Here is a 25,660-nt window from a genome sequence, read left to right on the forward strand (position 1 = left end):
AATAGTGTAGTTTAAAAAGCAAAACTACCCTGAGATATTGTAATACAGTAAAAAAAGAACCCTTCATAAAATGAAAGCCTTAAGGAATTTTAGGAAGGGGACATAAAATCTGATTTTTGTTTTACCGTATTATAATATATTTTTCTACCAGTATTAAAAATATGTAATCATGATTTCATCTGTGATTTAATCACAGAATATTGTTGTGATCAATACAAGAAAGGGACTGGCACCAATAACATAAATGTTTCATGTTTCTAAAAGTGATTCTTGTTTAAAATACAGTTTATCAAAAGCGTAATCTTTTCTTAAGGAAGATAGGATGTAATTAATGGTGTCTAATCACAGGATGTTCGTGTGATTAGCGTTAATTAGATAAAACAAAATTTATGAGAAGAGGTGTGTCCAAATTTTGACTGGCTCTCTCTCTCTCTCAGGTGTGTGTGTGTGGAAAGTGCCGCTCGTGTTCCCCGGCTGTTCGGACACAGAGAGATGGCGTGTCTGCTGGAGGCCCCGCTGCGCATCAGCGTGCTGTCCGTAAGTCCGAGCCCCTAAATCTTCCTCTAACCCCGCTGTTTTTCGCGTGTCCCGCGGCTCACACCTGCAACCGGAGCCGTGGAACCTAGTGCGGTGTTTGGTCTGAAGTGCAGTGCATTAGTTGAGCGTGTTTGTGCGGAGCACCGCGGGTGGATCGGGTCGGTCAGGCGGAGTTAACTCACTCACCGGCGGCGCTACAGAGCCGGGAGAGCTGGGGTTAGCTCCGGCTAGCCGACCTGCAGAGCCCCGCAGCGCCCTGCACTGCCCGACAGCTGGTTTAACTCCATCCAGCAGAGCGAGCCCGCTTGTTTATTAGTCTATTGCCTGGAAAAGGTGCTTAATTTCGGGTTTAGTTAGAACGCTGGCTAAACACCCGGAGCTTTAGCTAGCTGCCACTGAAGTTGGGTGACTTTCTGGGCTGCTGTTTAGCCCTGTATTTGCTCGGCTAGCTAGCTCTAATCAACCTCTATCTGTCTAACTTGCTAAGGCTAACGTAGCCAAGCTAGCCCTACTGTGTTTACTGAATCCCAGGCTGTCAGCTTTAGCTAACAAGCCTGGCAGGTCTAACCTATATATAGCTAGATAGCTAACTAGCAGATGTATGTTGGTTTGATTATGTGCCAATAGAGAGGTAGCTAATTAGTTAGTTAGCTAACCTTGTGTGAAACTTCAACCATAAAGCTAACTCTAGCTTAGCTAGCTAGCCATGTCAAACTGCCAAGCTAATTGGCTAACTCATGCTAGCCGCTGGAAACGCCCCCGTCTTGTTGAGTTCTATACTGTCAAAAAATTAGCAGCTTCAACTCAAAAACTTAAGTAAGTTACAAAAGCTGTTAAAGTATAAAATTTTATTTAAAGTGAATTTACTATTTACGTTATGTCTGATTTGGCTTTGGACGCATCTACGCATTGTTACACCAGTAATAGCACCGTTACAAAGTAAAAAAAAAAAAAAAAGAAAAGCAGTGTGAAAGACTGGTGGAGAAGAACATGCCAAGATGCATGAAAACTGTGATTAAATAATTAATTGATTCCACCGAATATTGTTTTCTGAACTCTTAAACTTTGTGAATATTGTGAATATCTTTGCATTATTTGATGTATAAAAGCTCTGCATCTTTTTTTATTTCAGCTATTTTAAATGCTCTAAATGACAGTATGTTTATTTGGAATTTGGGAAAAATGTTGTCTGTAGTTTATAGAGTAAAACAAAGTTCATTTTACTCAAAACATATACCTATAAATAGCAAAGTTGTCTCTTATTTGTTTCCAGAGCTGTAAGTGAAACTCATGCATGCAGCAAATAGCAACTTGCTCTTATAGCCGTTAACACCCAGGCTTGCTAGGCAGTACTTTTTAAGCTTGTAACCCAACTTTATGCAAACAATAAAATGAAAGCGCTACCTGGTCCTCACCTGGAGAACAGGTTAAGTAAAACTAAAGATCTATTTAAACTAGTAAAAATAAATACAATATATACATCAAGCATCGGTTTAAAATATGTCGACTCTAATGTCGGTTTCCAAAATGCATTCGCATATAACTAGTCTTTTTTTGTTTGTTTTTTTGTTTTTAAATAATGTTTTTGTTATTAAACTTTCAGTGTTTGACTACTGTTTGTTTAATTCATTGTGCATTGAATTCAGCTGCTCAGCCACGTAAACCCATTTCATGAAGCTCTCTACTTTCAACTCTTCTTGAGCTAATCTGAAGGCCACATGATGTTTGGAGGTTTGTAGCGATTGAGGTCTGTAGCGTGAATCCCTGTACTAACTATTCCGCAGTCAATTTTCAGTAATAATATAACGAAGTGGGAGTGACTGGAAACGACAGCAACTCTACCACAAATGGCAGGTCACGTAAAAAGGCAGAGCAGGGTCAATGGATAGGTTTCCTTGGCCAAACAGCTGCATTTAATACTTGAATTGAATTAAGAAGTCAAACAGTAGTCAAAACCTGGGATTGTAATAACACAAAGCATAAAAAACACAAAAAATAAAATTTGTGCATTATGGAAATGTGTTTTTTGATTGACTGCCTTGTGGTGTGTTCATAAAAGCACATTATATTCACAGATACTTATATTGTTTTTATATATTGTTTTTATGTTTTGAAATACTCTCTTCTTTGTACTCTATACTTGTTGCAAAAACGCAGTGACATTTTTCAAGTTTTTGATAAGGGTGTGTAATTGCACCAAGCATGATAAAAAATACTATTAAAATAATTCTAGCAAGGATTCCTTTGCCCTCTTCTTTAGGTCACCAGCTAGCTCTTGTATCAGCACCATTATCAGCAGCATAGTTGCTCAGGTAACCAGGAATAGCTGTTATAACCCGAAGAAGACCTGGGGACCTACCAGACACACTGTGTTCAGGAATAATATATTTGGCTTTGCAGGAATGGTAGCAGAAGCACATAAATGTCATTTATGTGGCATGGTGGGTGGTGTGGTGCAGTGGATAACCCGACCGCCTGATAGTGAGCTACTGTTGTGGAGACACGGGTTCAATTCCAGGTCTGGGTGACTGGAGGCTGTGCTACACCAATAAGAGTCCCTGGACAAGACTCCTAACACTACATTGGCCCACCTGTGTAATAGAAATAATCTTGTAAGTCACTCTGGATGATAGCATCGGCTAAATGCTGTAAACGTACATTTATTTTAACAAGATTTAATTAACAAGATATAATATTAAGGACAGCTGTGTTTAATCATTTAATTAATTACCCAACAACCCCTGGGCTCCTCATATTTTATACGTATGATTCCATGTTTTATACTTATACTGAACTAATTATATTGTCTTACTTGCATTGTGTGTTAGGGAGGGGAGTTTAGGTGTTTTAAGGTGGAGGAAGGGATAGGGTAACATACCTCACAGGTAGATCCGTTGGTCTGGTTGTTTTAAACAAACTAAAGACTAATTTATGATGGATGTAGGATCTCACAATGAGATTTTTGGCCCATATCATGGAAAATATTTATTTTGGGCCATTTAAGTACCATCAGGATGCCATTTAAATCAAATTAATTGACATTAAATTAAATGTCCTGCCCTTAGGTCCATGAGAATTGTGAGTGTTTAGATTAGTCAGCATGTCTGTGGTGGAAATTTAAGCACGAAATATTGCTCTGTGTTCAGGACGTCATACGTATATCCTGAAAACAAAACTTCAGCTGGCCAGAGTGATCCGTGGAGTAAGTTTCATCTGCTGATCCCACCCGTGTCCCCGTGTAAACAGACTTATCGGATGTCAGAACCTCATCTCGTGTCTGGGAAAGCTTAAGATGTGTGGACTGGAGGCTAACATTGGGCTGAATGGGGCTTTGCTAGTGTTTTCCCCCACAGGTTTGGGGTCTGTGGGCTGTTTGGTTCTGTTGTCTGGATGTGAACCTTTTTCATACAAGTTTTCTCTCTTTCTGGCCATGCAGGAAGTCACAGCCACCAGTCGCCATTATGTTGACCGGCTCTTCGACCCCGACCCACAGAAAGTGCTGCAGGGAGTCATGTGAGTATGTGTTTGTGGAACAATGGTATCACCAGTCATTATTTGATCTGTATTGAGGTTCTGTGGCTGCATCGGTTTCGACAGTGTTCAAAATTTGATTGTATTTGCTTTTGGTTGTTTCTTTTTTAGGAGCGCTCTTGTTTATTTAATCAGCTTTCAGTTGCTGTACCCACTGTTGCATGGTGACATCCTCAGAAATCAGAAACTGGCCATTATTTTTGTCCTTTAAGTTAAGCACAATTTTTTAAATCTGTGTTCTCTATTGTGGGGGTGTGGCCAACAGAGCACAGGGCCGTGCTTTTTAAAATGCTGCCCATCACAGCTTTCATATTTTATGGCAAAAATAATCAATATCCCTACAAAACATCTTTTATTCAGTGTCCCCTCTGTTGGACTACAGAACATACTGCCTCACTTTTGTATTTTTTGTTTTTATTTTCGATTCTGATGAAGCAGACAGACAGAAATGTGATTTTTTTTTTTTTCAGAATTGTTAAAGTTTTTTGGAAATTATTTAGGGGGTTGCAAACTAATGGGTCTGCTCAAATTTGGAAGAATATAAAATGAAAAGGCCTGGTAACAAAAATCATCATGAAAAAATCTAATGCCATTACATAACCCTTGTTTTCTCCTGGGTCTCAAGAGGTTAATGGTTTGTGTAAATTTTTTCTTGCTCTCCGTTTGTGTGCACTAGTGTGTCTAGTGGCAAGGATCCTCCGCTTATTTCATCTTTATTTTTAACTCTGAGCTCTGGTTACGGTGTATGGGTGCTCGTTACCTGAATGCCCCAACAGTACTTTTCCACTGGCCTGTGCGCCCGCTCAGAGAGCAGCTGAGCTTCTCGTGCCCATCTGAGATTTGCATGGGCTTCTCTCACAGCTGTGCTGGGGTACATCTATCAAGCTATGTCTAGTTCTAAAAGCAAGCATGTTTGTATGAAGGGATGGCTAAGGGTCCTGACTCAAGGTGCACACACACCCACACCCACACCCCCACACAAACACAGTGCCTCATCAAAAGTGTTTTTTTTTTTTTTTTTTTTTTTTTTTTTTTGGATTAGTGTGATTGCTCGTACGCTCACTTGTAAATGGGTGCACACAATTAAATTTAATTTGCCAATATTATTGCATACAATATGATATGGCTCACCCCTAATTAGGATTTTCACCACATTGTAACAGAAGCAAATGATTCAGAATGTCATACTAATTATGCACTCCAAATATCTTCATATATCCAGGATTAAAGTAAAATCAATGATACTGGACATATATATATATATATATATATATATATATATATATATATATATATATATATATATATATATATATATATATATATATATATATATATATATAATGAGAACAGTTTGAAATATTTCTTTTGCTACAAACAGCATTGGCCCATATGACATTTATCATATAATATCATGATATTTCAGGGTATGTTTGCGATAACAATATTGACAAATTTTGGCAATATTATTGCGTACGATATGATGGGGCTCATATATTTGTAAATCAACATCAAACTGATTAGGTATCGGTGGTGATCCACAGCCCTACTGTAAAAGCAGGGTTAGGGTTCCTGACTCTGTGCTTTCATACCGATCAGTGATTTATTTGGGTTTAGGGATGCACAGTATATCATTTTTAGCATCGCTGTTGCAATGTGAGCATACTTAAGTGTCACATCATGATCATGATGTCACAATTTACATGTGTGATCTCCCTCCTTAATGGGGAGCTAGGTTTCTGCCCACATTTGTAACTGTTTGTAACTGTTTGTAACTCTACAACACCCTATTTAAGTAATTCATGTTTCCTGAGCGCAGTAATTAGTTGGATCAGATGAGGTAATTCTTTGGGTTGAATGTAAAGTTTGTAGGAGAGCAGGTCTGAAGACCCTGAGGGTTGGAGATCTGCTGTGGATGACTGTACTGTGTGTTGTATGGGCTGCTGAGTAGAAATAAACATTTGCTCCTCTGACTTGTTGTGTTGATAGTGACATGAAGAACGCTGTCATCGGAAACAACAAACAGAAGGCCAACCTGATTGTGCTGGGAGCTGTGCCCAGGTAGGAGGAGCCACTTTGCATATTATTGCTCTCAGTTTTGCTTTTGACTGTGATTTCACTTTTAGGAATTTGGTAACACTCGGTTTGGGATGTTTGCTAAGGGGAGAGTAATATTATTATGTTAGGTTATTTCAGGAATTGGTTCTCCAAGTACTGATATAAAGAGACATTCTAGTCTGTCAGAAACGCAGAGTGATGGTAAGCGGGGTGTGATCTATTGTTCCCGTGGCATTCTGTACAATAACCTACCCCCTCAGCCCCTTGCTCATGGCCCCAGGTCCACTTCTGCTGAGGTTTTAAGAGGGGGATCTGCCTGTACTGTCCAGACAGACACAACCACAGTACAGCCTGGCTCTGATTAAAGCTCAGGCTTGTATAATTATTTCTAATAGGAAGAGAAGCTATATACAGTATTTTGTTTTTAATTTGTATTCCAACAAACCTAACTTTAAAACCTATTTTATTTTTAGAATAGCAAATAATACTACATTGTAACTAAATAAAATAGACATAACATTTTATTGTGAAGATATCATGCTCTAAAACTCTGGCAAGGGTATTTAAAGGAGTTTATCCTGCTTTTGTTGGAGTAACTTTTTTTCTACTGTCCATGGAAACACGTTCTACTAGATTTTGGAGCACTGCTGTGAGGATTTGATTGCAATAAGCAACATGAGCATTAATGAGGTCCGGATGTTGGATGAACCCCACCCTACCTCATCTCCAACTCCCCAACTCATCCCAAAAGTATTAGATGGAGCACCAACCATATATTGCAGATAACACAGTTCCACTGCTCCATAACTCAGTATTGGGGTGTGTGTGTGGGTGTGTGTACATGCTTAAAGTAGCTGAATGCGTTATGCATTAGTAGCAAATGCAATATTGGTTATAAAAACAAGGGAAAATCAGAAAAAATAAAAAAGAGAATTAAAAATAATATGGAATTATGATTTTATTAAAATGATACTTGGTAAAATGTTAGTGTTTCAGCTCTCATATTTCATACATTACCAAAGTGTAACCAATGTGATTTTAGTTGAATTTTTTTCCTTTTAGTATACAAATATTTCAGTAAAGTGCTTGAGATTTCATATAATATAATACACAATAAATGTTTTTTCCTAACAAATACATTTTAAATATAAAACAAATAAATATATAAAATAAATACACATTCATGTTTACTATGGCTATTTATTGACACATTTCTTGAAGACAACAAATTACAGTATCACTAATTTATGTTTTTGTATTAATTGTATTAAAAATATTTAAAATATCTCTCTCTCTCTCTCTCTCTCTCTTTCTCTCTCTCTCTCTCTCTCTCTCTCTCTCTCTCTCTCTCTCTCGCTCGCTCTTGCTCTTGCTCTCGCTAGGCTCCTGTATTTACTCCAGCAGAGCTCCTCCAGTGCAGAGTTGAGGACAGAATGTGCGGTGGTATTGGGCAGCTTAGCAATGGGCACCGAGAACAACATCAAGTCCCTGGTGGACTGTCACATCATCCCAGCACTGCTACAAGGTCTGTTCCTTTTACTGAAACAAAGCATGCGTACCCAGTTTATACAACCCCTGGCAAAAAGTATGGAATCACCAGTCTTGGATGAGCACTCCTTCAGACATTTCATTCTGTAAAACAAACTCTGATCAAAAACATGATACAATAATAAGGTCATTCCAAAGTGCAACTTGTTGGCTTTCAGGAACACTCAAAGAAATGAAGAAAAAACATTGTGGAAGTCAGTGAATGTTACTTTTATTGACCAACCACAGGGAAAAAAATATGGAATCACTCAATTCTGAGGAAAAAAGTATGGAATCACTCAAATTGAAAGTAGAAAATAAGGACACACCCAGTCAATTTCCTTTCCCTAAATGGACACCTGCCTCAGATTAGATCTGCTCGTTAGTCTGCAGTTAAAAACACCTGCAGTCATGACACCTTGGAGGGCTGCTGGACGAATTAGAGTGGCAAGAACCATGGCTCCAACAAGAGAAATGTCTCTTGAAACAAAAGAGAGGATTGTGAAACTTCTTGAAGAAGGTAACTCTTCACGCATGGTTGCTAAAGATGTGGGCTGTTCACAGTCAGCTGTATCCAAGATATGGACCAAATACAAACAGCATGGAATGGTTGTTAAAGCCAAGCGTACTGGTAGACCGAGAAAGACATCAAAGCGTCAAGACAAGCAACTTAAGGCCATTTGTCTTGAAAACCGAAAAAGTACAACTAAACAGATGAAGCATAAATGGGAAGAAGCTGGAGCCAATGTATGTGACCGAACCGTAAGAAATCACCTAAAGGAAATGAGATTTCAATACAGGAAAGCTAAAAGAAAACCATCATTGACACCTAAACATAAAAGAACAAGACTGCAGTGGGCTAAGGAGAGGCAATCATGGACTGTGGATGACCGGATGAAAGTTATCTTCAGTGATGAGTCAAGAATCTGCATTGGACAAGGTGATGATGCTGGAACTTTTGTTTGGTGCCGTTCCAGTGAGATTTATGAAGAGGCCTGCCTGAAGAAAACAACCAAATTTCCACAGTCCTTGATGATATGGGGCTGCATGTCAGGCAAAGGCACTGGGGAGATGACTGTGGTTAATTCTTCTATCAATGCACAAGTTTACATTGACATTTTGGACAGTTTTCTCATCCCTTCAATTGAACAGATGTTTGGAGATAATGAAATAATTTTCCAAGATGACAATGCATCGTGCCATAGGGCAAAAACAGTGAAGGCATTCCTTGGAGAAAGACACATTCAGTCGATGTCATGGCCTGCAAATAGTCCAGATCTCAACCCAATTGAAAACCTGTGGTGGAAATTGAAAAAAATGGTCCACAAGAAGGCTCCGACCTGCAAAGCTGATCTGGCAACTGCTATCAAAGAGAGTTGGCACCAAATTGATGCAGAATACTGTTTGTCACTCATCAAGTCCATGCCTCAGAGACTGAAAGCCGTTATAAAAGCCAAAGGTGGTGCAACTAAATACTAGTGATGTATTTTGAATCATCTTTTGTTTATCTGTTTTTCATGATTCCATACTTTTTTCCTCAGAATTGAGTGATTCCATATTTTTTTCCCTGTGGTTGGTCAATAAAAGTAACATTCACTGACTTCCACAATGTTTTTTCTTCATTTCTTTGAGTGTTCCTGAAAGCCAACAAGTTGCACTTTGGAATGACCTTATTATTGTATCATGTTTTTGATCAGAGTTTGTTTTACAGAATGAAATGTCTGAAGGAGTGCTCATCCAAGACTGGTGATTCCATACTTTTTGCCAGGGGTTGTATTTCGGAACTTTAATTACTTTAATCCATATTTTAGTTATACATTGTCAGAAACCACATCACAAAAAAGAAAGTCAGGACAGGGCTGTTTGTGTGATGTACTCAGTACCCTAACATTGTAACTCTAGTGCAAAACTAAATGGCTAAAGTATTAGTAATAGTCATATTTATCTATATCGCACCATTCATACATAAATTCAGAAAACATTTTCACACCTGTAGTTGGTTTCTCTGTTCGAAGTCGGTAATGAGTTTGTTTATTTGGAGCGTTTTGAAGCAGCAAAAATAATCGCACCAAAATGCACTGCTACCAAATACGCAAGCACTTCGCCTCCTCTGATTGGTTAAAGCTTTCTAATGTGGGAGCAAGAAAATAAACATAGCTAGAAGATTCTGTGTTCCAGACCAGCATGTATAGCTGTGCTGTGTAAAGCTTCTTTAACACTAAATGCAGAAAATTTTCAGCTGTGCTTTTAAACACAGTGTTTTCCATGGGTAGTGCAGCGTCCACTCAGTCACATGGGTTAGCAGAGTTGTGCTGATACGTGAATATAAAGAGTGTATTTGATAGATGACCACAAATTCACAAATCACAGCCTGTGATGCTCTCAGGATGTTCAGTAGCTATATGTCACTTAGAGGCAAGTGAAGAGTGCAGAGTGAAGAGGAAATTTTCATATCTTTTAAAGGGTCTGACACACATACACACGTACTGTATGTCACTAGGGCTTCTTTTTGGTTAAAATTAGTGCTGGGCGATTTTCATGATTAATTCGGTTAATTCAATTTAATGGTTTTTATGCAATTTTTAAATTGAAGTAATCTCGGTTTTTCTTAATCTAAAATATCCGAAAACGCTCCTCATTTCTGAAGTGTTTATCCGTCTTACCTTGGTCACCAGCACCTCCAACAGACCTGTGCATTTTTTATAAACCTTTCGCCAAAGACGCTCAAAAGCTCACACCGGAAATATTTCCAGCACTGTTTCAGCCCCTTTGACACAAACACCCGGAGGAATAAAGCATATATTTAGCTAGAAATAAATCCTACCGTCTCTAAAAAAAAAAAAAAAAAAAACTACAGCGCCATCGCTCTCCAATGAGGATCTGTGATTAATTGTTTCTCCTGTGACTCCTGTTTAGTGCGCGATTTCTCTTTTTTTTTTTTTATTGTCACAAACCCACGTTCTGAAGTATAATCCAGTGTCTGTCAGTGTGTGAGTTTCTCTGCGGCCATAATCGCCCAGCACTAGTTAAAATGAAAAAGAAAGAACAAAACAATGTAAAGGGAAAAACAATGTAAAGGTTGAAGCTATAAAGAATTTTAAAAGTCATGAGTCATGAAAATATGATGTTTGATTCTTGTAATTTTATTCTGGAAGAACACTGCTATAGTGAGATGAATGGTTATAGGAATGAGTGTGTGTGTGTTTGTAGGTCTTGTGTGTCCTGACCTGGTGTTCATCGAGGCCTGCCTGCGGTGTTTAAGAACCGTGTTCATCAGTCCTGTCACACCCGTGCAGCTACTCTACACGGTAAATCAGCATCACAGAGCGCAGCTCTTTCTTAACAGCACTGTTTCCCTATACTCTTTAAATAATACCACACACACACACTCTGCTGTGTTAAAGTTGATGTCTGTATTGTCGTAGGACCCCACTGTGATCCCTCATTTAATGTCTCTGCTGAGCCGGTCCCAGCGCACACAGGAGTACATCACACAGATCTTCTCACACTGCTGCAAGGTAAACCAAATCTCTCTCTCTCTCTCTTTCTCAGGTCAATCCTAAATCAGAAAGATTTTTTTTTTTGTACTGATCATGATATATTGATTATACATCGTTTTTTCAACTTTTTATCTATGATAACAGGGCAACTTATTTTATTAATGTTTACACACAGCTCCCCACACACTAATCTAATCTGAGTGCTGCTATTCTTCTTACTTACATTATTTTTACTTCATCTTTTTTGTATACAGTGTATGAAACAAATAAATGCCCTACAAATTAAGTGTAAGTGTGTTTGTGTGTGTTTGTGTTTTCAGACTCCAGAACATCAGACAATTCTATTTAACCATGGTGCCATTCAGAACATCGCGCCATTGCTCATCTCTCCATCCTTTAAGGTATACAACAAACACAGAATCTCAGTGCAGCCAAATAGTTGGGAAGGAGGAAGGTGGGGCTTATGTTGTGGACACTCCCACTCTCTCTCTCTCTCTCACTCACTCACTCACTCACTCACTCAGTGCTAAGAAATAAATTAAACGCTGAGGCATTTGTTCTACATATGTTAACCTGAAGCTGGATATAATGTTCAGACCTGATTCTCTGGGCCGTTCACATGTGAAAACGATGTTATTCGTGTTCACTGGTTTTCTCTTTCTCCTCACAGGTACGAATGCAGGCGTTAAAATGTTTCTCCGTCCTGGCGTATGAGAACACTCAGGTGTCAATGACTCTGGTGAAGGGTGAGATGCTCTTTACCATTCTAGAGTTTTCCCATTAATCATTCCCTTCCTTTTTAGAAGATCAGCACAGAGCCTTATATTTTATGTAATTCAGTCATTTAGTTTGGGGTTTAATGTGAAATGGTTTATTTGGTCTCTGGGACTTAAACAAACAAAATCCATACCCACTAGTGAACCTGCTCATGACTTTTTTAAATTTTATATGGAATGTTGGTGTAAATAAATTAGAAGCAAATCTGATGAGAAAATACATTTTGCATGTATCCCTCCACCAAGAATATTACCACAGAGGCTGTATCCACGTCCGTACAGTACCAATCAAAAGTTTGGACACACCTTCTTGTTCAATGTTTTATGTATTTAGTTATTTTTCCTTCTTTGTAAATGAATAATAAAGTCATCCAGACTATGAAGAAACACATAAGGAATCATGCAGCAAACTTAATGTTAAACAAACCAAAATACCTTTTATCAAAATAAAATGTGGAGCATTATGGTGCTGTTAATTTGCAGTTTTTTAGTCTGGTAACTCTGATGAACTTATTCTGTGCAACAGAGGGAACTCTTGAGCTTTCATTCCTGGGGCGGTCGTGATGAGAGCCAGTTTCATCATAACATCCTTTTTAAAGTTCTATTCATTGTATACCAACTCTACCTATTCAAAAAGCAGCTGATGCTCTCAAACTTAAATTCAAGTAATTAACTCTTGATAAGTTCAGCACAACTGTTAACTGAAAGACATCCCAGGTGACTTCACTCTCGTACAGCTGACTGCAAAGCTGTCATAAACAAGAGGTTTCTCTTTTGAACAATGTAAAATAGAAAACATTCTGGTTTAACTTTTTTTTGTTTACTAAATAATTCCATATTTTTTTTATTCACTGTAGTATTAATCTACAATTCAGAAATCTGTATATATATATATATATATATATATATATATATATATATATATATATATATATATATATATATATATATATATATATATATATAATATATATATAATATATATATATATATATACATATATAGTATAGTATATATAGTTTTTGAAAATATTTTGAAAATATTTCCGTCCACTCAGAAATGCATCGTGCACATGCTAGCTCACACTACTTTTTAAGTAGTGTCCTATGCTTGGCAAAAAAATTACAGGTTCTGAATAGGTCACTATATATTTGTAATAGAACAGTATTTAGTTTTGTATTTGTGGGAATCTAAAATGTAGTGATGTCTGGATGTAGACCGTGAAGTGAGGAGGTATTTAAGAGCCATGAAGCTCTCTTTTCTTCATGCACACAGTTTTCAATAAGCTGCATTGTCGAAAAATTGCAAAACACAGACAAATCTTAAATATATTTAAACTTAAATAAAAAAAAAAATATCCAGATTCTTGAGAATGGAGTAATTTACACTAAACCCAAAAAATGACCTTATTAACTTTGTCTTGACTTTGTCATATTGAATATTGGAATATTCAGCTGTGAAGTTTTTAAGTTTGAGCCTGTGTTTATTTGTGTTTCTTTTTCCACTCAGTGCTGGTGGACGGGGAGCTGCTCTCTCAGGTTTTTGTCCGAATGATGCAAAGGGATAACCCCATTGAAATGCAGCTGACAGCAGCCAAATGGTGAGAAAAGCTGAAGCTACTTCATGTTCTGATTGTATCTGTGCTGGGGTTTTGTTTTACAGAGAGCTGCATGGTTCGTATGCGTATAGAAGTAAGGAATTTGATTTTAAGAATGTGTAAATTGATGCATAAATGCTATAAAAGTTTCACTGCTGCTTCAGAAGACTGGTGATGTCCATGTTGTTTGTGAGTGGGCTATACAAAATACCTTGTATTATCATTAACAGTTTGTGGACAAATTATGAGATTTTTGTCTGGAATTTGACTGAAATTTTGGATCTTTTGACATTTTATATGTGTGGGAACCCTGGGCCTGGGTCATTCTTATAAGCACATAAAAACACTTTAAATGTGTGTTTATATCATGTGACATCTCTCATGTTTAGAAGTGCGTTGCTGCCCTCTGTTGGAAAGTAAATGACAGTACATTGCTTTAATTACAATGTTTAGGAATCCACTCAGAGTTAAGAGTTTAATGAGTTTTATTATTTTTGCAACATTGAATAAATTATTATTAATAAAATAAGAATTGATGTATAATTCTTCTCTCTTCTTTCTCTCTGTATTTTTTCTCACTCGCTTACAGTTTAACATATATGTGTCGAGCAGGAGCCATCAGGACAGATGATAACTGTATTGTATTAAAGGTGGGTGTGTATGTATTAATCGTCTTTTTATATATTTTTTTTCTGTAGATGAACAGTTATTTTACATTCAGATGCGAGAGATAACAACTACACTAATTGATGTACATGCATGTTTGACATTTTTGTTGAGTACTGTTGGGTTAATAGAGGTGATTTCATGTTTACTGTGTTCAAATACTCAAATGTAGAAGTTGAAGAATCAACTCAAACTTTTTACTTTTTAGGTGAAAGTGTAAAAGTACTGCTTTCAAAACTATCTAAAGTATACAAATAAAAGTAATGTTTTAGCGTCATATATGCCCATTAAAATTAAAAATGTATTTTTGTATGATGTAAATATATTAAAGTTCTTTTGAGTCTCTGCACGGATCACCTTCATACTAGGCTACATACGTCTGCTATGTTCTTGCTGGAGTGTGGGCGTGACGTGTGCAGGTGTGATGAATCGCATATCCTCTTGAGACCCAGCGTCCTCATACGAGGACATTACGTTTCTGCTTCTCTACTTTATTATACTTAATTTTTTAAAAGGTTGACCCTTTAGCTTCTTATGGAGACACCGCCTGTACTACCTAGTGGTCACATGACAACATTATATTTAAGTGATTAAAAAAAAAACAAGATGGCAGGAATCCCAGTCAAAAGTTTCTACAGCCAGTCCAGACAGACACATGCGACAGGTAAAATAATCTCATAGCATTTTATGTTTAACACGTATGTTATTTACTTTCTGTACAAAGCTAAAATAATTATTTTTTGACTAATTGGGTCCTGCTGGTCCCAAATGGCAAGGATATATTTTAAAATGTTAATGTGAGCAAAAACATTTTTTTTTTGTAGCAAAAATTACTTCCTATACAAAGACAAAGTTTAGATTTTATATTCATTAGGTCCTCCTAAATAGATGGAAGAAAATAAAAAATGCACACCAAGCTAAAATCCGGGTCTCAGGAGCATATAAATAAACCAATAGGGTGTCAGAATGGTATATGTTTATACTTTTCATCCAACCACAATCCGATTTACTATGTATGGATGGAGAGATTTATCGGGATAGGTTTTTTTTTTTTTTTTTTTTTTTTTTTTACGATGAGAAGCCAGAATGAAAAAAGCTAAAATGAAATAGGAGTAACAAGGCTATTTTTTTTACATGTAAGGAGTAGAAAGTTCAGATAATTGTGTGAAAATGTAAGAAGTAGAAGTAAAAACGTAATAAAAAAAAGGATAGATAACAAATATTTCTTTTTAAGTAAGGTAAAAATGTTTTTGTACTTTGGTACTTGACACCTCTGATTGTGTGTAATTGTGCAGACTCTACCATGCCTAGTGCGGATGTGCAGTAAAGATCGGTTATTAGAGGAGAGGGTGGAGGGGGCGGAGACTCTGGCCTTTCTGATGGAGCCTGATGTGGAGCTGCAGCGGATAGCCAGCGTTACTGACCACCTGGTGGCCATGTTAGCAGACTACTTCAAATACCCCAGCTCAGTCAGTGCCATCACCGACATCAAGAGGGTAAAAGACACACACACACACACGCACACCTGCAGTCACTTAGTCATTTTGTCGGTTCATTGACATTTGAAGGTCACTATTTAAAGATTTCATAAAATATTCATATCATAAGTAGCATGACTAACACAGATGTGTGTATTTATGGGGTATGAAGGCGGCTTCAATAAAGACACAGCAAATATAGACAGTTATTTCTAGCTTTTGATCTCTCTCTCTCTTCATTTCTTTGTTTCTCTCTTCCTGACTGTTTCTCTGTCTAGCTGGACCATGACCTGAAGCATGCTCATGAACTTCGGCAAGCAGCCTTTAAGCTCTACGCCTCTCTGGGCTCTAACGATGAGGACATTAGGAAAAAGGTGAGGCTTCGACCTGACTTTATTAATAGCTTTTTTTTTAACACAGCTAAAAGTGAAATGATGGAGAAAAGAAAAATCCAGTCGAGTGAATTACTTGGGATTCAGACTGACCGTCCTCTTCTAAAAGAAAGTCTTTGGACACTTTAATGTAATAATAATAATAATACTTTATTTTTATATAGCGCTTTTCTAAAACCCAAAGACGCTTACAATTATTGGTACAAAGATACAGATATACAATACACAGACAATACAGGTACAACATTTACAGTGGAGCTCCAACTCAGCAGTACTATAGTATGTGAGATCAAACATAATGTTAAGCAGAAGAGAGACCATAAGCAAGAGAGAATAGATGAGTTTTAAGATTTGATTTAAATATGGGAAGAGTGGGAGGTAGCTTAACTGCAGTTGGAAGAGAATTCCATAGTCGGGGAGCGATCCTGGAGAAAGCCCGATCACCGAAACTACGACGATTGGATGACGGGACATTTAGAAGCCCAGCAGTAGAGGATCTGAGAGAGCGGGAAGGTTTGTAGGGATGAAGAAGGTCAGAGAGATAGGGAGGTGCCAGGTTATTTAAGGCTTTATAGGTAAGTAGGAGAATCTTAAAGTGAATCCGGTGTTTAACAGGAAGCCAGTGAAGATCTTGAAGAACAGGTGTGATGTGATCGTGAGTGCGAGTGTAGGTGAGCAACCGAGCAGCAGAGTTTTGAATCATTTGGAGTTTGTGGACAGAAGAAGAGGTAATGCCAGCCAATAGGGAGGTTGCAGTAGTCTACCCTGCTGGAGATGAATGCGTGAATGAGGAGCTCAGCAGCTGATTGAGAGAGGGACCGTCTAATCTTAGCTATGTTACGCAGATGGAAGAAGGCTGTTTTTACGACAGTGCTTACATGTGCTGTGAATGAAAGAGTGGAGTCGAGGACGACACCCAAATTTCGAACCAGTGCAGATGGTGAGAGCTGTATGTCACCAATTTTGAGGGAGAGAGGGGGAGTGTGGTTAAGGACCGATCAGTATGAGTTCAGTCTTATTGTCATTTAGCATGAGGAAGTTTTGCTTCATGCAGCTTTTGATCTCAGTTAGACAGCTTTCTATATGTGCAGTGGGTGGATTATTGATTGAAGTGGTATTGATGTAAATTTGGGTATCGTCCGCATAGCAGTGGAAATTAATGTTGAAGTGACGCAATATACGTCCAAGGGGAAGTATATATATGATGAAGAGAAGAGGTCCAAGGACTGATCCTTGAGGAACCCCTTGTGTAATCACAGAGGTAGAGGAGGAATAGCCACAGAGTGTGATGTACTGTTTTCTGTTAGTTAGGTAGGATGAAAACCAATCCAGCGCAGTGCCAACAATGCCAAGTTCATGCAGCCGTGACAAGAGGATGGAATGGTTGATTGTGTCAAATGCTGCACTTAGGTCCAAGAGCTAAAGGATGCTGAGAGACCCAGCATCAGCAGCTACCAACAGATCATTCACGACCTTCACTAAAGCTGTTTCAGTACTGTGAAATGGTCGGAACCCAGATTGAAAAGGTTCAAAGAGACTGTTGGTTTCGAGATACTCTTTCAGTTGGCTGGCTACAGTTCTCTCAAGAATCTTAGACAGAAAGGGGAGATTGGAGATAGGACGGTAATTGTTAAGGTCCGAAGGTTCAAGACCAGGTTTTTTAAGTATGGGTTTAACTGCAGCAATTTTGTAAACAGATGGGACCTGTCCAAGGAGGAGTGACTGATTAATAAGAAGGGTGAGATGGGGAAGAAGTGAGGGTAGGCAGGCTTTAGATAGGTTGGTAGGAAGTGGATCAAGGGCACATGTTGTAGTCTTGGAGGACCTAACAATGTTAGAGATGTAAGATGAGTCGACACAGTTAAAAGCACTTAGGGAGGAAAAAGATAGGCTGGACAGAGAGGGGCGGGTGGTATAAGAGTGATGGGAAAAGGGTTCAGAGGAATCTGAGATCAGAGATCTGTGTATATTTGCTATTTTTGAATTAAATGAGTGTAAAAAAGCATTGCAGAGTGTTGTAGAGGGAACAAGGGTGTTGTCGGGGGCTTTAAAGAGTTTTGTAATTGTTGAAAAGAGGTACCGCTGATTAGTACTATGCTGATTGTTTATGAGATTGGAGAAATAGCTTGTTTTAGCATCCTGAAGAGCATCTCTATAGGCAGACAAATGCTGCTTATATGCATCTGCATGAACAGTAAGTCTGGACTTTTTATAGAGCCGCTCAAGCTGGCGTCCAGCCTGCTTCATGGTACGAAGTGTATTTCACAGTTGATCCACTAGAGGTCTTGTTTTAGCATCATATGCTGCATTCATTCAGACTCCAGACTCCAGACAGAGATGTTTGATTGAATAATGAGGTTCTATCTCTTAAGGGATCATTGTGTACATTGTCCACATAGAAGCATGTGTAAGTGTTTTTTATATAGGAGCATTACTGATTGTTTTCTACCAATATGAAGAACTCTTTAACCAGGTAGATCCCCATTCTAATCTCTAAAGGGATCTTTGACATTGTTTTGTGTAACAGGGTGTGCTGCGATAATGTACCATACACAATAACGTGAAAAAAAAACAACAACAATAGAAAAACTTCATATTGTGACATTGGAATATTATTGATAGCAGAGTCTATTTTGCATTTGTTTTGATGTGTATTGATTTGATATTTATTTTAATTGTTTGTTTGCCATATATATACAGTGAGTCCAAGAAGTATTTGATCCCTTGCTGATTTTCTTCGTTGGCCCAATAATAAAGACATGATCATTCTATACTTTTAATGGTAGATGTATTCTTACATTGAGAGACAGAATATTAAAAAGAAAATCCAGAAAATAAATCTAAGGAATATATATTAATTGATTTGTATTTCATGGAGTGAAATAAGTATTTGATCCCTTAGTATTCATTAGCAGTTCTGGCTTTTACAGACCAGTTAGACACTCCCAATCAACTTGTTACCTGACCTGAAGCCACCTGTTCTCACTAATCACTTGTGTGAAAAACACCTGTCCACAGAATCAGACAGATCACACAGATTTCAAGTCTCCAACATGGGTAAAACCAAAGAGCTGTCACAGGACCTCAGAGTCAGAATTGTTGACCTTCACAAAGCTGGAATGGGCTACAAAAAGATTAGTAAGGTGTTGGATGTGAAAGTAACAACTATTGGTGCAATTATCAGAAAGTTCTCTGCTGAGAACGGTCAGAAATCGTCCTGCAACCACTCGGCAGGAGTTAGCAAATGACCTGAAGGCAGCTGGGACCACAGTTTGCAAGGAAACAATTGGCAACACTTTGCGCAACAATGGATTCACATCCTGCAGTGCCCGAAAGGTACCCCTGCTGAAGAGAGCACATGTGGAGGCGCGCCTCAAGTATGCCAATGATCATTTGAAAGATGAACCAAGTTATTGGGAGAAGGTTTTGTGGTCAGACGGGACCAAAATTGAACTTTTTGGCCTCAACTCCACCCGCCATGTGTGGAGGAAGAAAAATGCTGCCTATGACCCCAAGAACACTGTGCCCACCGTCAAGCATTGAGGTGGAAGCATAATGTTTTGGGGGTGTTTCTCTGCCAATGGTACAGGGCTACTTCACCGCATCACTGGGAAGATGGATGGAGCCATGTACCGCAAAATCCTGAGGGACAACCTCCTCCCCTCTGCCAGGGATCTGAAAATGGGTCGTGGTTGGGTCTTCCAACATGATAACGACCCTAAACATACAGCAAAGACAACAAAGGATTGGCTCAAGAAAAATCACATTAAGGTCATGGAGTGGCCCAGCCAGTCGCCAGACCTCAATCCGATCGAAAATCTATGGAGGGAGCTGAAGGTCAGAGTTGCCAAGCGACAGCCCACCAACCTTCATGATTTAGAGAGGATCTGCAAAGAAGAGTGGGCCAAAATTCCCCCTGGTGTGTGTGCTAAACTTGTGGTTAACTACAACAAACGTCTCACCGCTGTGCTTGCAAATAAAGGCTTTGCCACTAAGTATTGAGTGTATTTGGCAAGAGGGATCAAATACTTATTTTCCTCATTGAAATACAAATGAATTAAAATATATTCTTTAAAATTATATTCTGGATTTTTGTCTTGATATTCTGTCTCTCCATGTTAGAATACATCTACCATTAAAAGTGCAGAAGGATAGTGTCTTTATTAGTGGGCAACAAAGAAAATCAGCAAGGGATCAAATACTTCTTGGACTCACTGTATATATATATATATGCATGCATGCATGCTGTGGTTGATATTAGTTATATTACTTTATTTATGTAACATTTTTGTTTTGTTATATTAATATTACTTTATACAAAATTGTATACAAAATCTTGGTAAGTTACTGTCACGAAATACACAAATAATTGTTGTCTTTCTACTGATTGTATGAAACAATTATATTTATACTAAATAAACCTTAATCATTTATTTTGTTGTACTATATTATATTCTGTTCATGTTATATTGCGAAAAATATTGTTATCGCAGAATTGACCTGTAATATTGTGATATTTTAGCACCATATCACCCACCTCTGGTAACAACCCATATGTTAAAAAAAAAAAAAAAAAACTACAAGGGTTCTTTAATAAACAGTGTAGGTGTTGGATGGGAATTCTTCATTTCTTCTCCAATGACAGCTTTGAAAATGGTTAAAGTATGTTTTTTATTTTATTGAATTTATTTTTTCTTATTAGTATTTATTCTAATAATGGCTGTTGCTTATAAAAATAGATGTTTTTTTTTTATAGGAAAAAAATCTGCCTTCTTGATCTTGCAGACTGTCTACATGACATCTCTTTCCCCTCCTGCAGATCACAGAGACAGAGAACATGATGGACAGGATAGTGAGCGGCCTTTCCGAGTCCAGCATAAAGGTCCGGTTAGCCGCCGTCAGGTATCTCCCTCCATCTTCCAAGTGTGACTTGTCTGGCTCTCCCCATATTTGACACAAATCTATGTACACTACCTTCTAATTGTAAAGAATTAAAACAACATAAAATTATTATATAAAATAAAATTATTTTGTTAAGTAGTAACATTTTTTTTTCTGTAGGTGAAATTCTATGTATTAGACTTCAATATTTTTTGGGGAGAGCAGTAGGCTATTAAGTAATAGATATTATAACTTGATTTTAATTTTTAAAACTTATTTTTATAATATTAATAGTTATACATTATTTTCTACAGGTACGTATACAGTACCAGTCAAAAATCTGAACACGCCTTAAATTTCATGATTTTAAAAGGTTCTGCATTAAAGATTAATACTAAAATCATCAAAACCATGAAGGAAAAAATGATTTTGTTTAGTAAACAAAAAGGGGTTCGAATTTTTTTAAATATAAAACATATTCTATTTTTTTTTTTAAGTTGCACCTCTGGCTTAAACAACTTCTTTCACATCTTGGCTGGATTTTCTCAGTTAGCTTCATGAGGTAGAGTCACTTTGAATGTCTTCCAGTTAACAGCTATGCTGAACTTGTCAAGAGTTAATGAATTACTTGAATTTCTTGCCTCTTAATATGAGCATCACTTGTGTTGTGAAGAGGTAGAGTTGGTATACAGCCAGGAAAGGAAGAGCAAGAGTTACCTCTAAATTACCACCCTTAACCACCCTTGGTTAACATTTCCCCCTGATAAGAGCTCAAGCCAAGAGGCTTTGAATGTCATTCCATCTAAGTACAAGTTCACACCTAAATGCTTCAGTTCAGGGTAATTTGGTTTGTTTAACACTTTTTAAAGTTACTACATGATTCAGTATGTGTATGTATGCGTCTGAATCACTTTAATATTAAATTACAATGTAGGAAAAAAAAATGAGAAGGTGTGTAAATTTTTTGACTGGAACTATATATTGCATATGTCTTTTGTATTTATAGGGTTTATTTAAAGCATCATTCATCTTTTAATTGAAGCTTATTTGTTTCTAATTGTATGATTATATGAAAAAATATATTTACTTTGGATGTTTCTTTTAGTACATCTATTATGTTAAACTTTTGTTCTTGTTGTTACTACTACTATTGTTTTATTATTGATGCTGGCTGAAAAAAACTGTCTTTATATAGATTTATAAATCTAAGTGCTTAGTTTAAAGAGAATTTGTTATTAAAGCTCATGATGTTTTTTCTTTCTCTCTCTCTTTCTCTGTAGATGTCTCCACAGTTTATCACGGTCTGTACAGCAGCTAAGAACGAGTTTCCATGACCACGCTGTGTGGAAACCTCTAATGAAGGTCAGACATTTGTATTATTACATTATTGCTGTTTATTATAAAGTGTACTGAGTGAACTGGGTTTATTACTGACCGGTTCTGTATGTGTAGTTGTTACAGAACGCTCCGGACGAGGTACTGGTCATGGCCTCTTCAACACTATGCAATCTACTACTGGAGTTTTCACCTAGCAAAGAGGTCAGGGTTTCAGACACACACACACACACACACTTTAAATACTTTGTTTCCACATCAGCAGGACACAGAATATTTTCAGAAAAACATCCAATTTGATATACACTTCATTACTCAATAGAATGCAACTAGTACTGCTAGTCTGTGCACATAAAATCTCCCAAAAACCAGGACTATGAGCTGGCATTTAAAATACTAAATTTTCAGTTCTACCGACTAGTGTTTGGTACTTTACAGTTCTTGAAATATTTGATTCTTCCAATACAAATCAAATGAACATGATATTTCATGTGGAGCTCCCCTCTTCTGACTGTGGGAAAGAATCGATATCCGGTTTTCTGGAAAAACACTGCGCTGACGTTGGACTTGATATAACAATCCATCCAACAATCCAAACCATCACTGATCATTAGTAAATTTTGCATTTTATTTGGAAATCAAGTGAGCAGAGTCTGGAGCAGGAGTGGAGAATCCACATTTTTGACCTGATTTGCTCTTCTTTCTGTGTGCAGCCCATTCTGGAGTCGGGGGTGATCGAGTTACTATGCAGCTTAACACAAAGCGACAGTCCTGCACTGAGGGTCAACGGCATCTGGGCTCTTATGGTAAGAGTTACTGCAGCGTTTCTAACTAGGGTAGGGATAATATATTTCAGTATCATGATGGATCATTTAGATTGCGTTATATTGATTTGTTTTGTCAAACATTTGCTTATTTAGGAGTATTTCTCCCTTTTTAGTAGCACAGATGTTGTAAAGTATCGTAGAGAATTGTCTTAAGATATATGGAGTATTGTAGAATCACAGTATTGTGATATTATCGCTGTCATGGGCAACCTATTGTAATGTGTAAATGTGGTATCGTGAGATGCCCTGTGATTCCCACTCCTATTCCTAACAGTATTTTATAAAGACTGTGTGATTTTTATTAAAGGTGTGTTTGTGTGTGTAGAACATGGCGTTCCAGGCGGATCAGAAGGTGAAGGTGGAGATCATGAGGGCTCTTGGAACAGAGCAGCTTTTCCGGCTTCTCTCTGATCCAGACACCAACGTGCTCATGAAGACACTCGGCCTGCTGAGGAATCTGCTCTCCACAAGACCGGTAAGGCCCATGCAGAGAGAATTCAGTATATGGATAGGATAAAATGATAATGTATTTGGCACAACCCCACTATTTTGGGAAAAATGCATCATCCAGTAGTTTTGGGCTAACATCATGCTAGCTGTATAGACTCATAGAGTTGCTTACCAAAGTACTAAAATATGTGTGAAATGTTTTCAAACTTGTCTATAACTGTTCAGACACAACAATCAAAACTCCTTGATCATAGAAATTTTACTCTGAAAGGCAAAAAACAGTTTTTTGAACTTAAATGTGCTTATCTCTCATGCAATGAGGCTCTGTTAAAAATGTGTGGTCACATAACTCATTTATTCTGTGGTTTCCTAGAAACAGGGGGCGGCACAACTTCCCCACTGGCACAAATCACCCCACTTTCCCCTACAGTATACATGCTGTCCAATCAGAACTAAGAATTAATCTGAACTTCTCTCACCTTCTTTAATGCTCACGCGTTCTGTTTGATATGATAATGTCTTATAATGTCCGCTGAATACAGAAAACTGCATATAACTGACTAAAAACTGAAGAAATCTCTTTTCAACAGATACTAAACTTATGCTCTTTTTAGACAAAGAATGTATTATTTCTTGGAAAATAAAAAGGAAAAAAGAACAGTACACTGAATAAAAAAAGTACACTGTTGTTTAACTAAAATCCATGCACACCAGAATTTGACCTCTCAGCAGCTCTTCGCTTATAAGCTAACAAGATTATGACTTTTCTCTGCCAATAACACGCACACACACACACACACACACACACACACACACACGTTAATCCTTTCTCATCTTTCTGATAGCACATAGACCAGATCATGAGTTCCCATGGGAAGCAGATCATGCAGGCAGTCACTCTGATCCTGGAGGGAGAGCACAGCATAGAGGTCAAAGAGCAGGTGAGAACACACACACACTATATACACTACTTATAACAACAGCAGCCCAGGTTGAATCAGTTTGACTAGCTGGGCTGTATAGGTGAATGTGTACAAATAGTTTATAATTAGCTGTTTTTAATCTGATTTTATTATATAGTCTGGGGAGTGCACAGTGCATTTTAAACATACACTGCAAGCTAACATGCTTGTTACATAATAGCATGATTTCTGTTGTTTTTGATGTCTGTTGAATTAAATGATGAGTGAAATTGATAGTGTGTTTTAATTTGTTGCTTGTTTTGCAGACTTTGTGTATACTGGCTAACATTGCTGACGGCAACACAGCCAAAGAACTCATCATGACCAATGATGACATGCTCCAGAAAGTCAAGTACTACATGGTACAGTATTTACACCTACAGACATGTCTGATTATTATTATAAATATTATTATTATAATAATTATTATTATTATTAGTAGTAGTAGTAGTAGTAGCAGTAGTAGCATTTGTAGTAGTAGCATTAGTAGTAGTAGTAACATTGAAAATGAGTACTGAAGTCATCCAGACTATAAAGGAACACACATGGAATCATGTAGTAAATTAAAAGTATTAAACAAACCAAAATGCTCTTGGCCTTCCTTGGTCTTCCTTACCTGGGACAGTCCTGATGAGAGCCAGTTTCATCATAAAGTTTTTGATAGTCTTTCTGACTGCACTTGAGTATATTTAAGTTCTTGAATTTTTTTGGATTGACCAAGCTTCATTTCTGAAAGTATTTTTTTTTCTTTAATTAGTTGAGTAGTTCTTGCCATAATATGGATTAGAACATTACCCAAAACAACACAATGGATGCTCTCAGTCACATTAAGGGAGCAAGAAACTCTATTTATTAACACTTCAAGTTCAGCACAGCTGTTAACTGAAAGCCTGAATTCTAGGTGACATATTCTGGTTTGTTTAATACTGTATAGTTCTGTATATTGCCTACTAATTTAAATATCTGACATTTTAAAGAAAAGTAAAAACTCTTCTATGCTATGAATAAAAAATATAAATGCTATAGGATAACGCTTCCTATATATGTGTTGCAGGGTCATTCAAACGTAAAGTTGCAGCTGGCTGCCACCTTCTGCATCTCCAACCTGGTATGGAACGAGGAAGACGGTGAGGACTCTTTGAT

General features: G+C 37.5%; 1 protein-coding gene across 3 annotated transcripts in view; it reads left to right on the forward strand.

Moving 5' to 3' along the window:
* Positions 1–430: 430 nt before the first annotated feature.
* Positions 431–25,660, forward strand: part of armc8 (armadillo repeat containing 8) — a 318,657-nt gene continuing 293,427 nt past the window's right edge. Inside the window, exons 1-20 of one of the 3 annotated variants that reach the window (XM_007260423.4) lie at positions 432–537; positions 3,974–4,050; positions 6,058–6,129; positions 7,509–7,651; positions 10,864–10,961; positions 11,079–11,171; positions 11,474–11,554; positions 11,824–11,899; positions 13,439–13,529; positions 14,116–14,176; positions 15,488–15,688; positions 15,949–16,044; positions 20,882–20,964; positions 22,224–22,305; positions 22,396–22,482; positions 22,992–23,084; positions 23,431–23,580; positions 24,401–24,496; positions 24,784–24,879; positions 25,572–25,644. In XM_007260423.4, coding sequence (XP_007260485.2) covers positions 493–537; positions 3,974–4,050; positions 6,058–6,129; positions 7,509–7,651; positions 10,864–10,961; positions 11,079–11,171; positions 11,474–11,554; positions 11,824–11,899; positions 13,439–13,529; positions 14,116–14,176; positions 15,488–15,688; positions 15,949–16,044; positions 20,882–20,964; positions 22,224–22,305; positions 22,396–22,482; positions 22,992–23,084; positions 23,431–23,580; positions 24,401–24,496; positions 24,784–24,879; positions 25,572–25,644 — 1,894 coding nt within the window. In that variant the 5' untranslated portion in view covers positions 432–492. Of the gene's footprint in view, positions 538–3,973; positions 4,051–6,057; positions 6,130–7,508; positions 7,652–10,863; positions 10,962–11,078; positions 11,172–11,473; positions 11,555–11,823; positions 11,900–13,438; positions 13,530–14,115; positions 14,177–15,487; positions 15,689–15,948; positions 16,045–20,881; positions 20,965–22,223; positions 22,306–22,395; positions 22,483–22,991; positions 23,085–23,430; positions 23,581–24,400; positions 24,497–24,783; positions 24,880–25,571; positions 25,645–25,660 lie in introns of those variants that run through there. The other 2 variants (XM_049485253.1, XM_007260424.4) reach the window with 2 other exon arrangements.

The sequence above is a fragment of the Astyanax mexicanus genome, chromosome 11 (assembly GCF_023375975.1).
Source record: "Astyanax mexicanus isolate ESR-SI-001 chromosome 11, AstMex3_surface, whole genome shotgun sequence".
Taxonomy (NCBI): Eukaryota; Metazoa; Chordata; class Actinopteri; order Characiformes; family Acestrorhamphidae; genus Astyanax; species Astyanax mexicanus.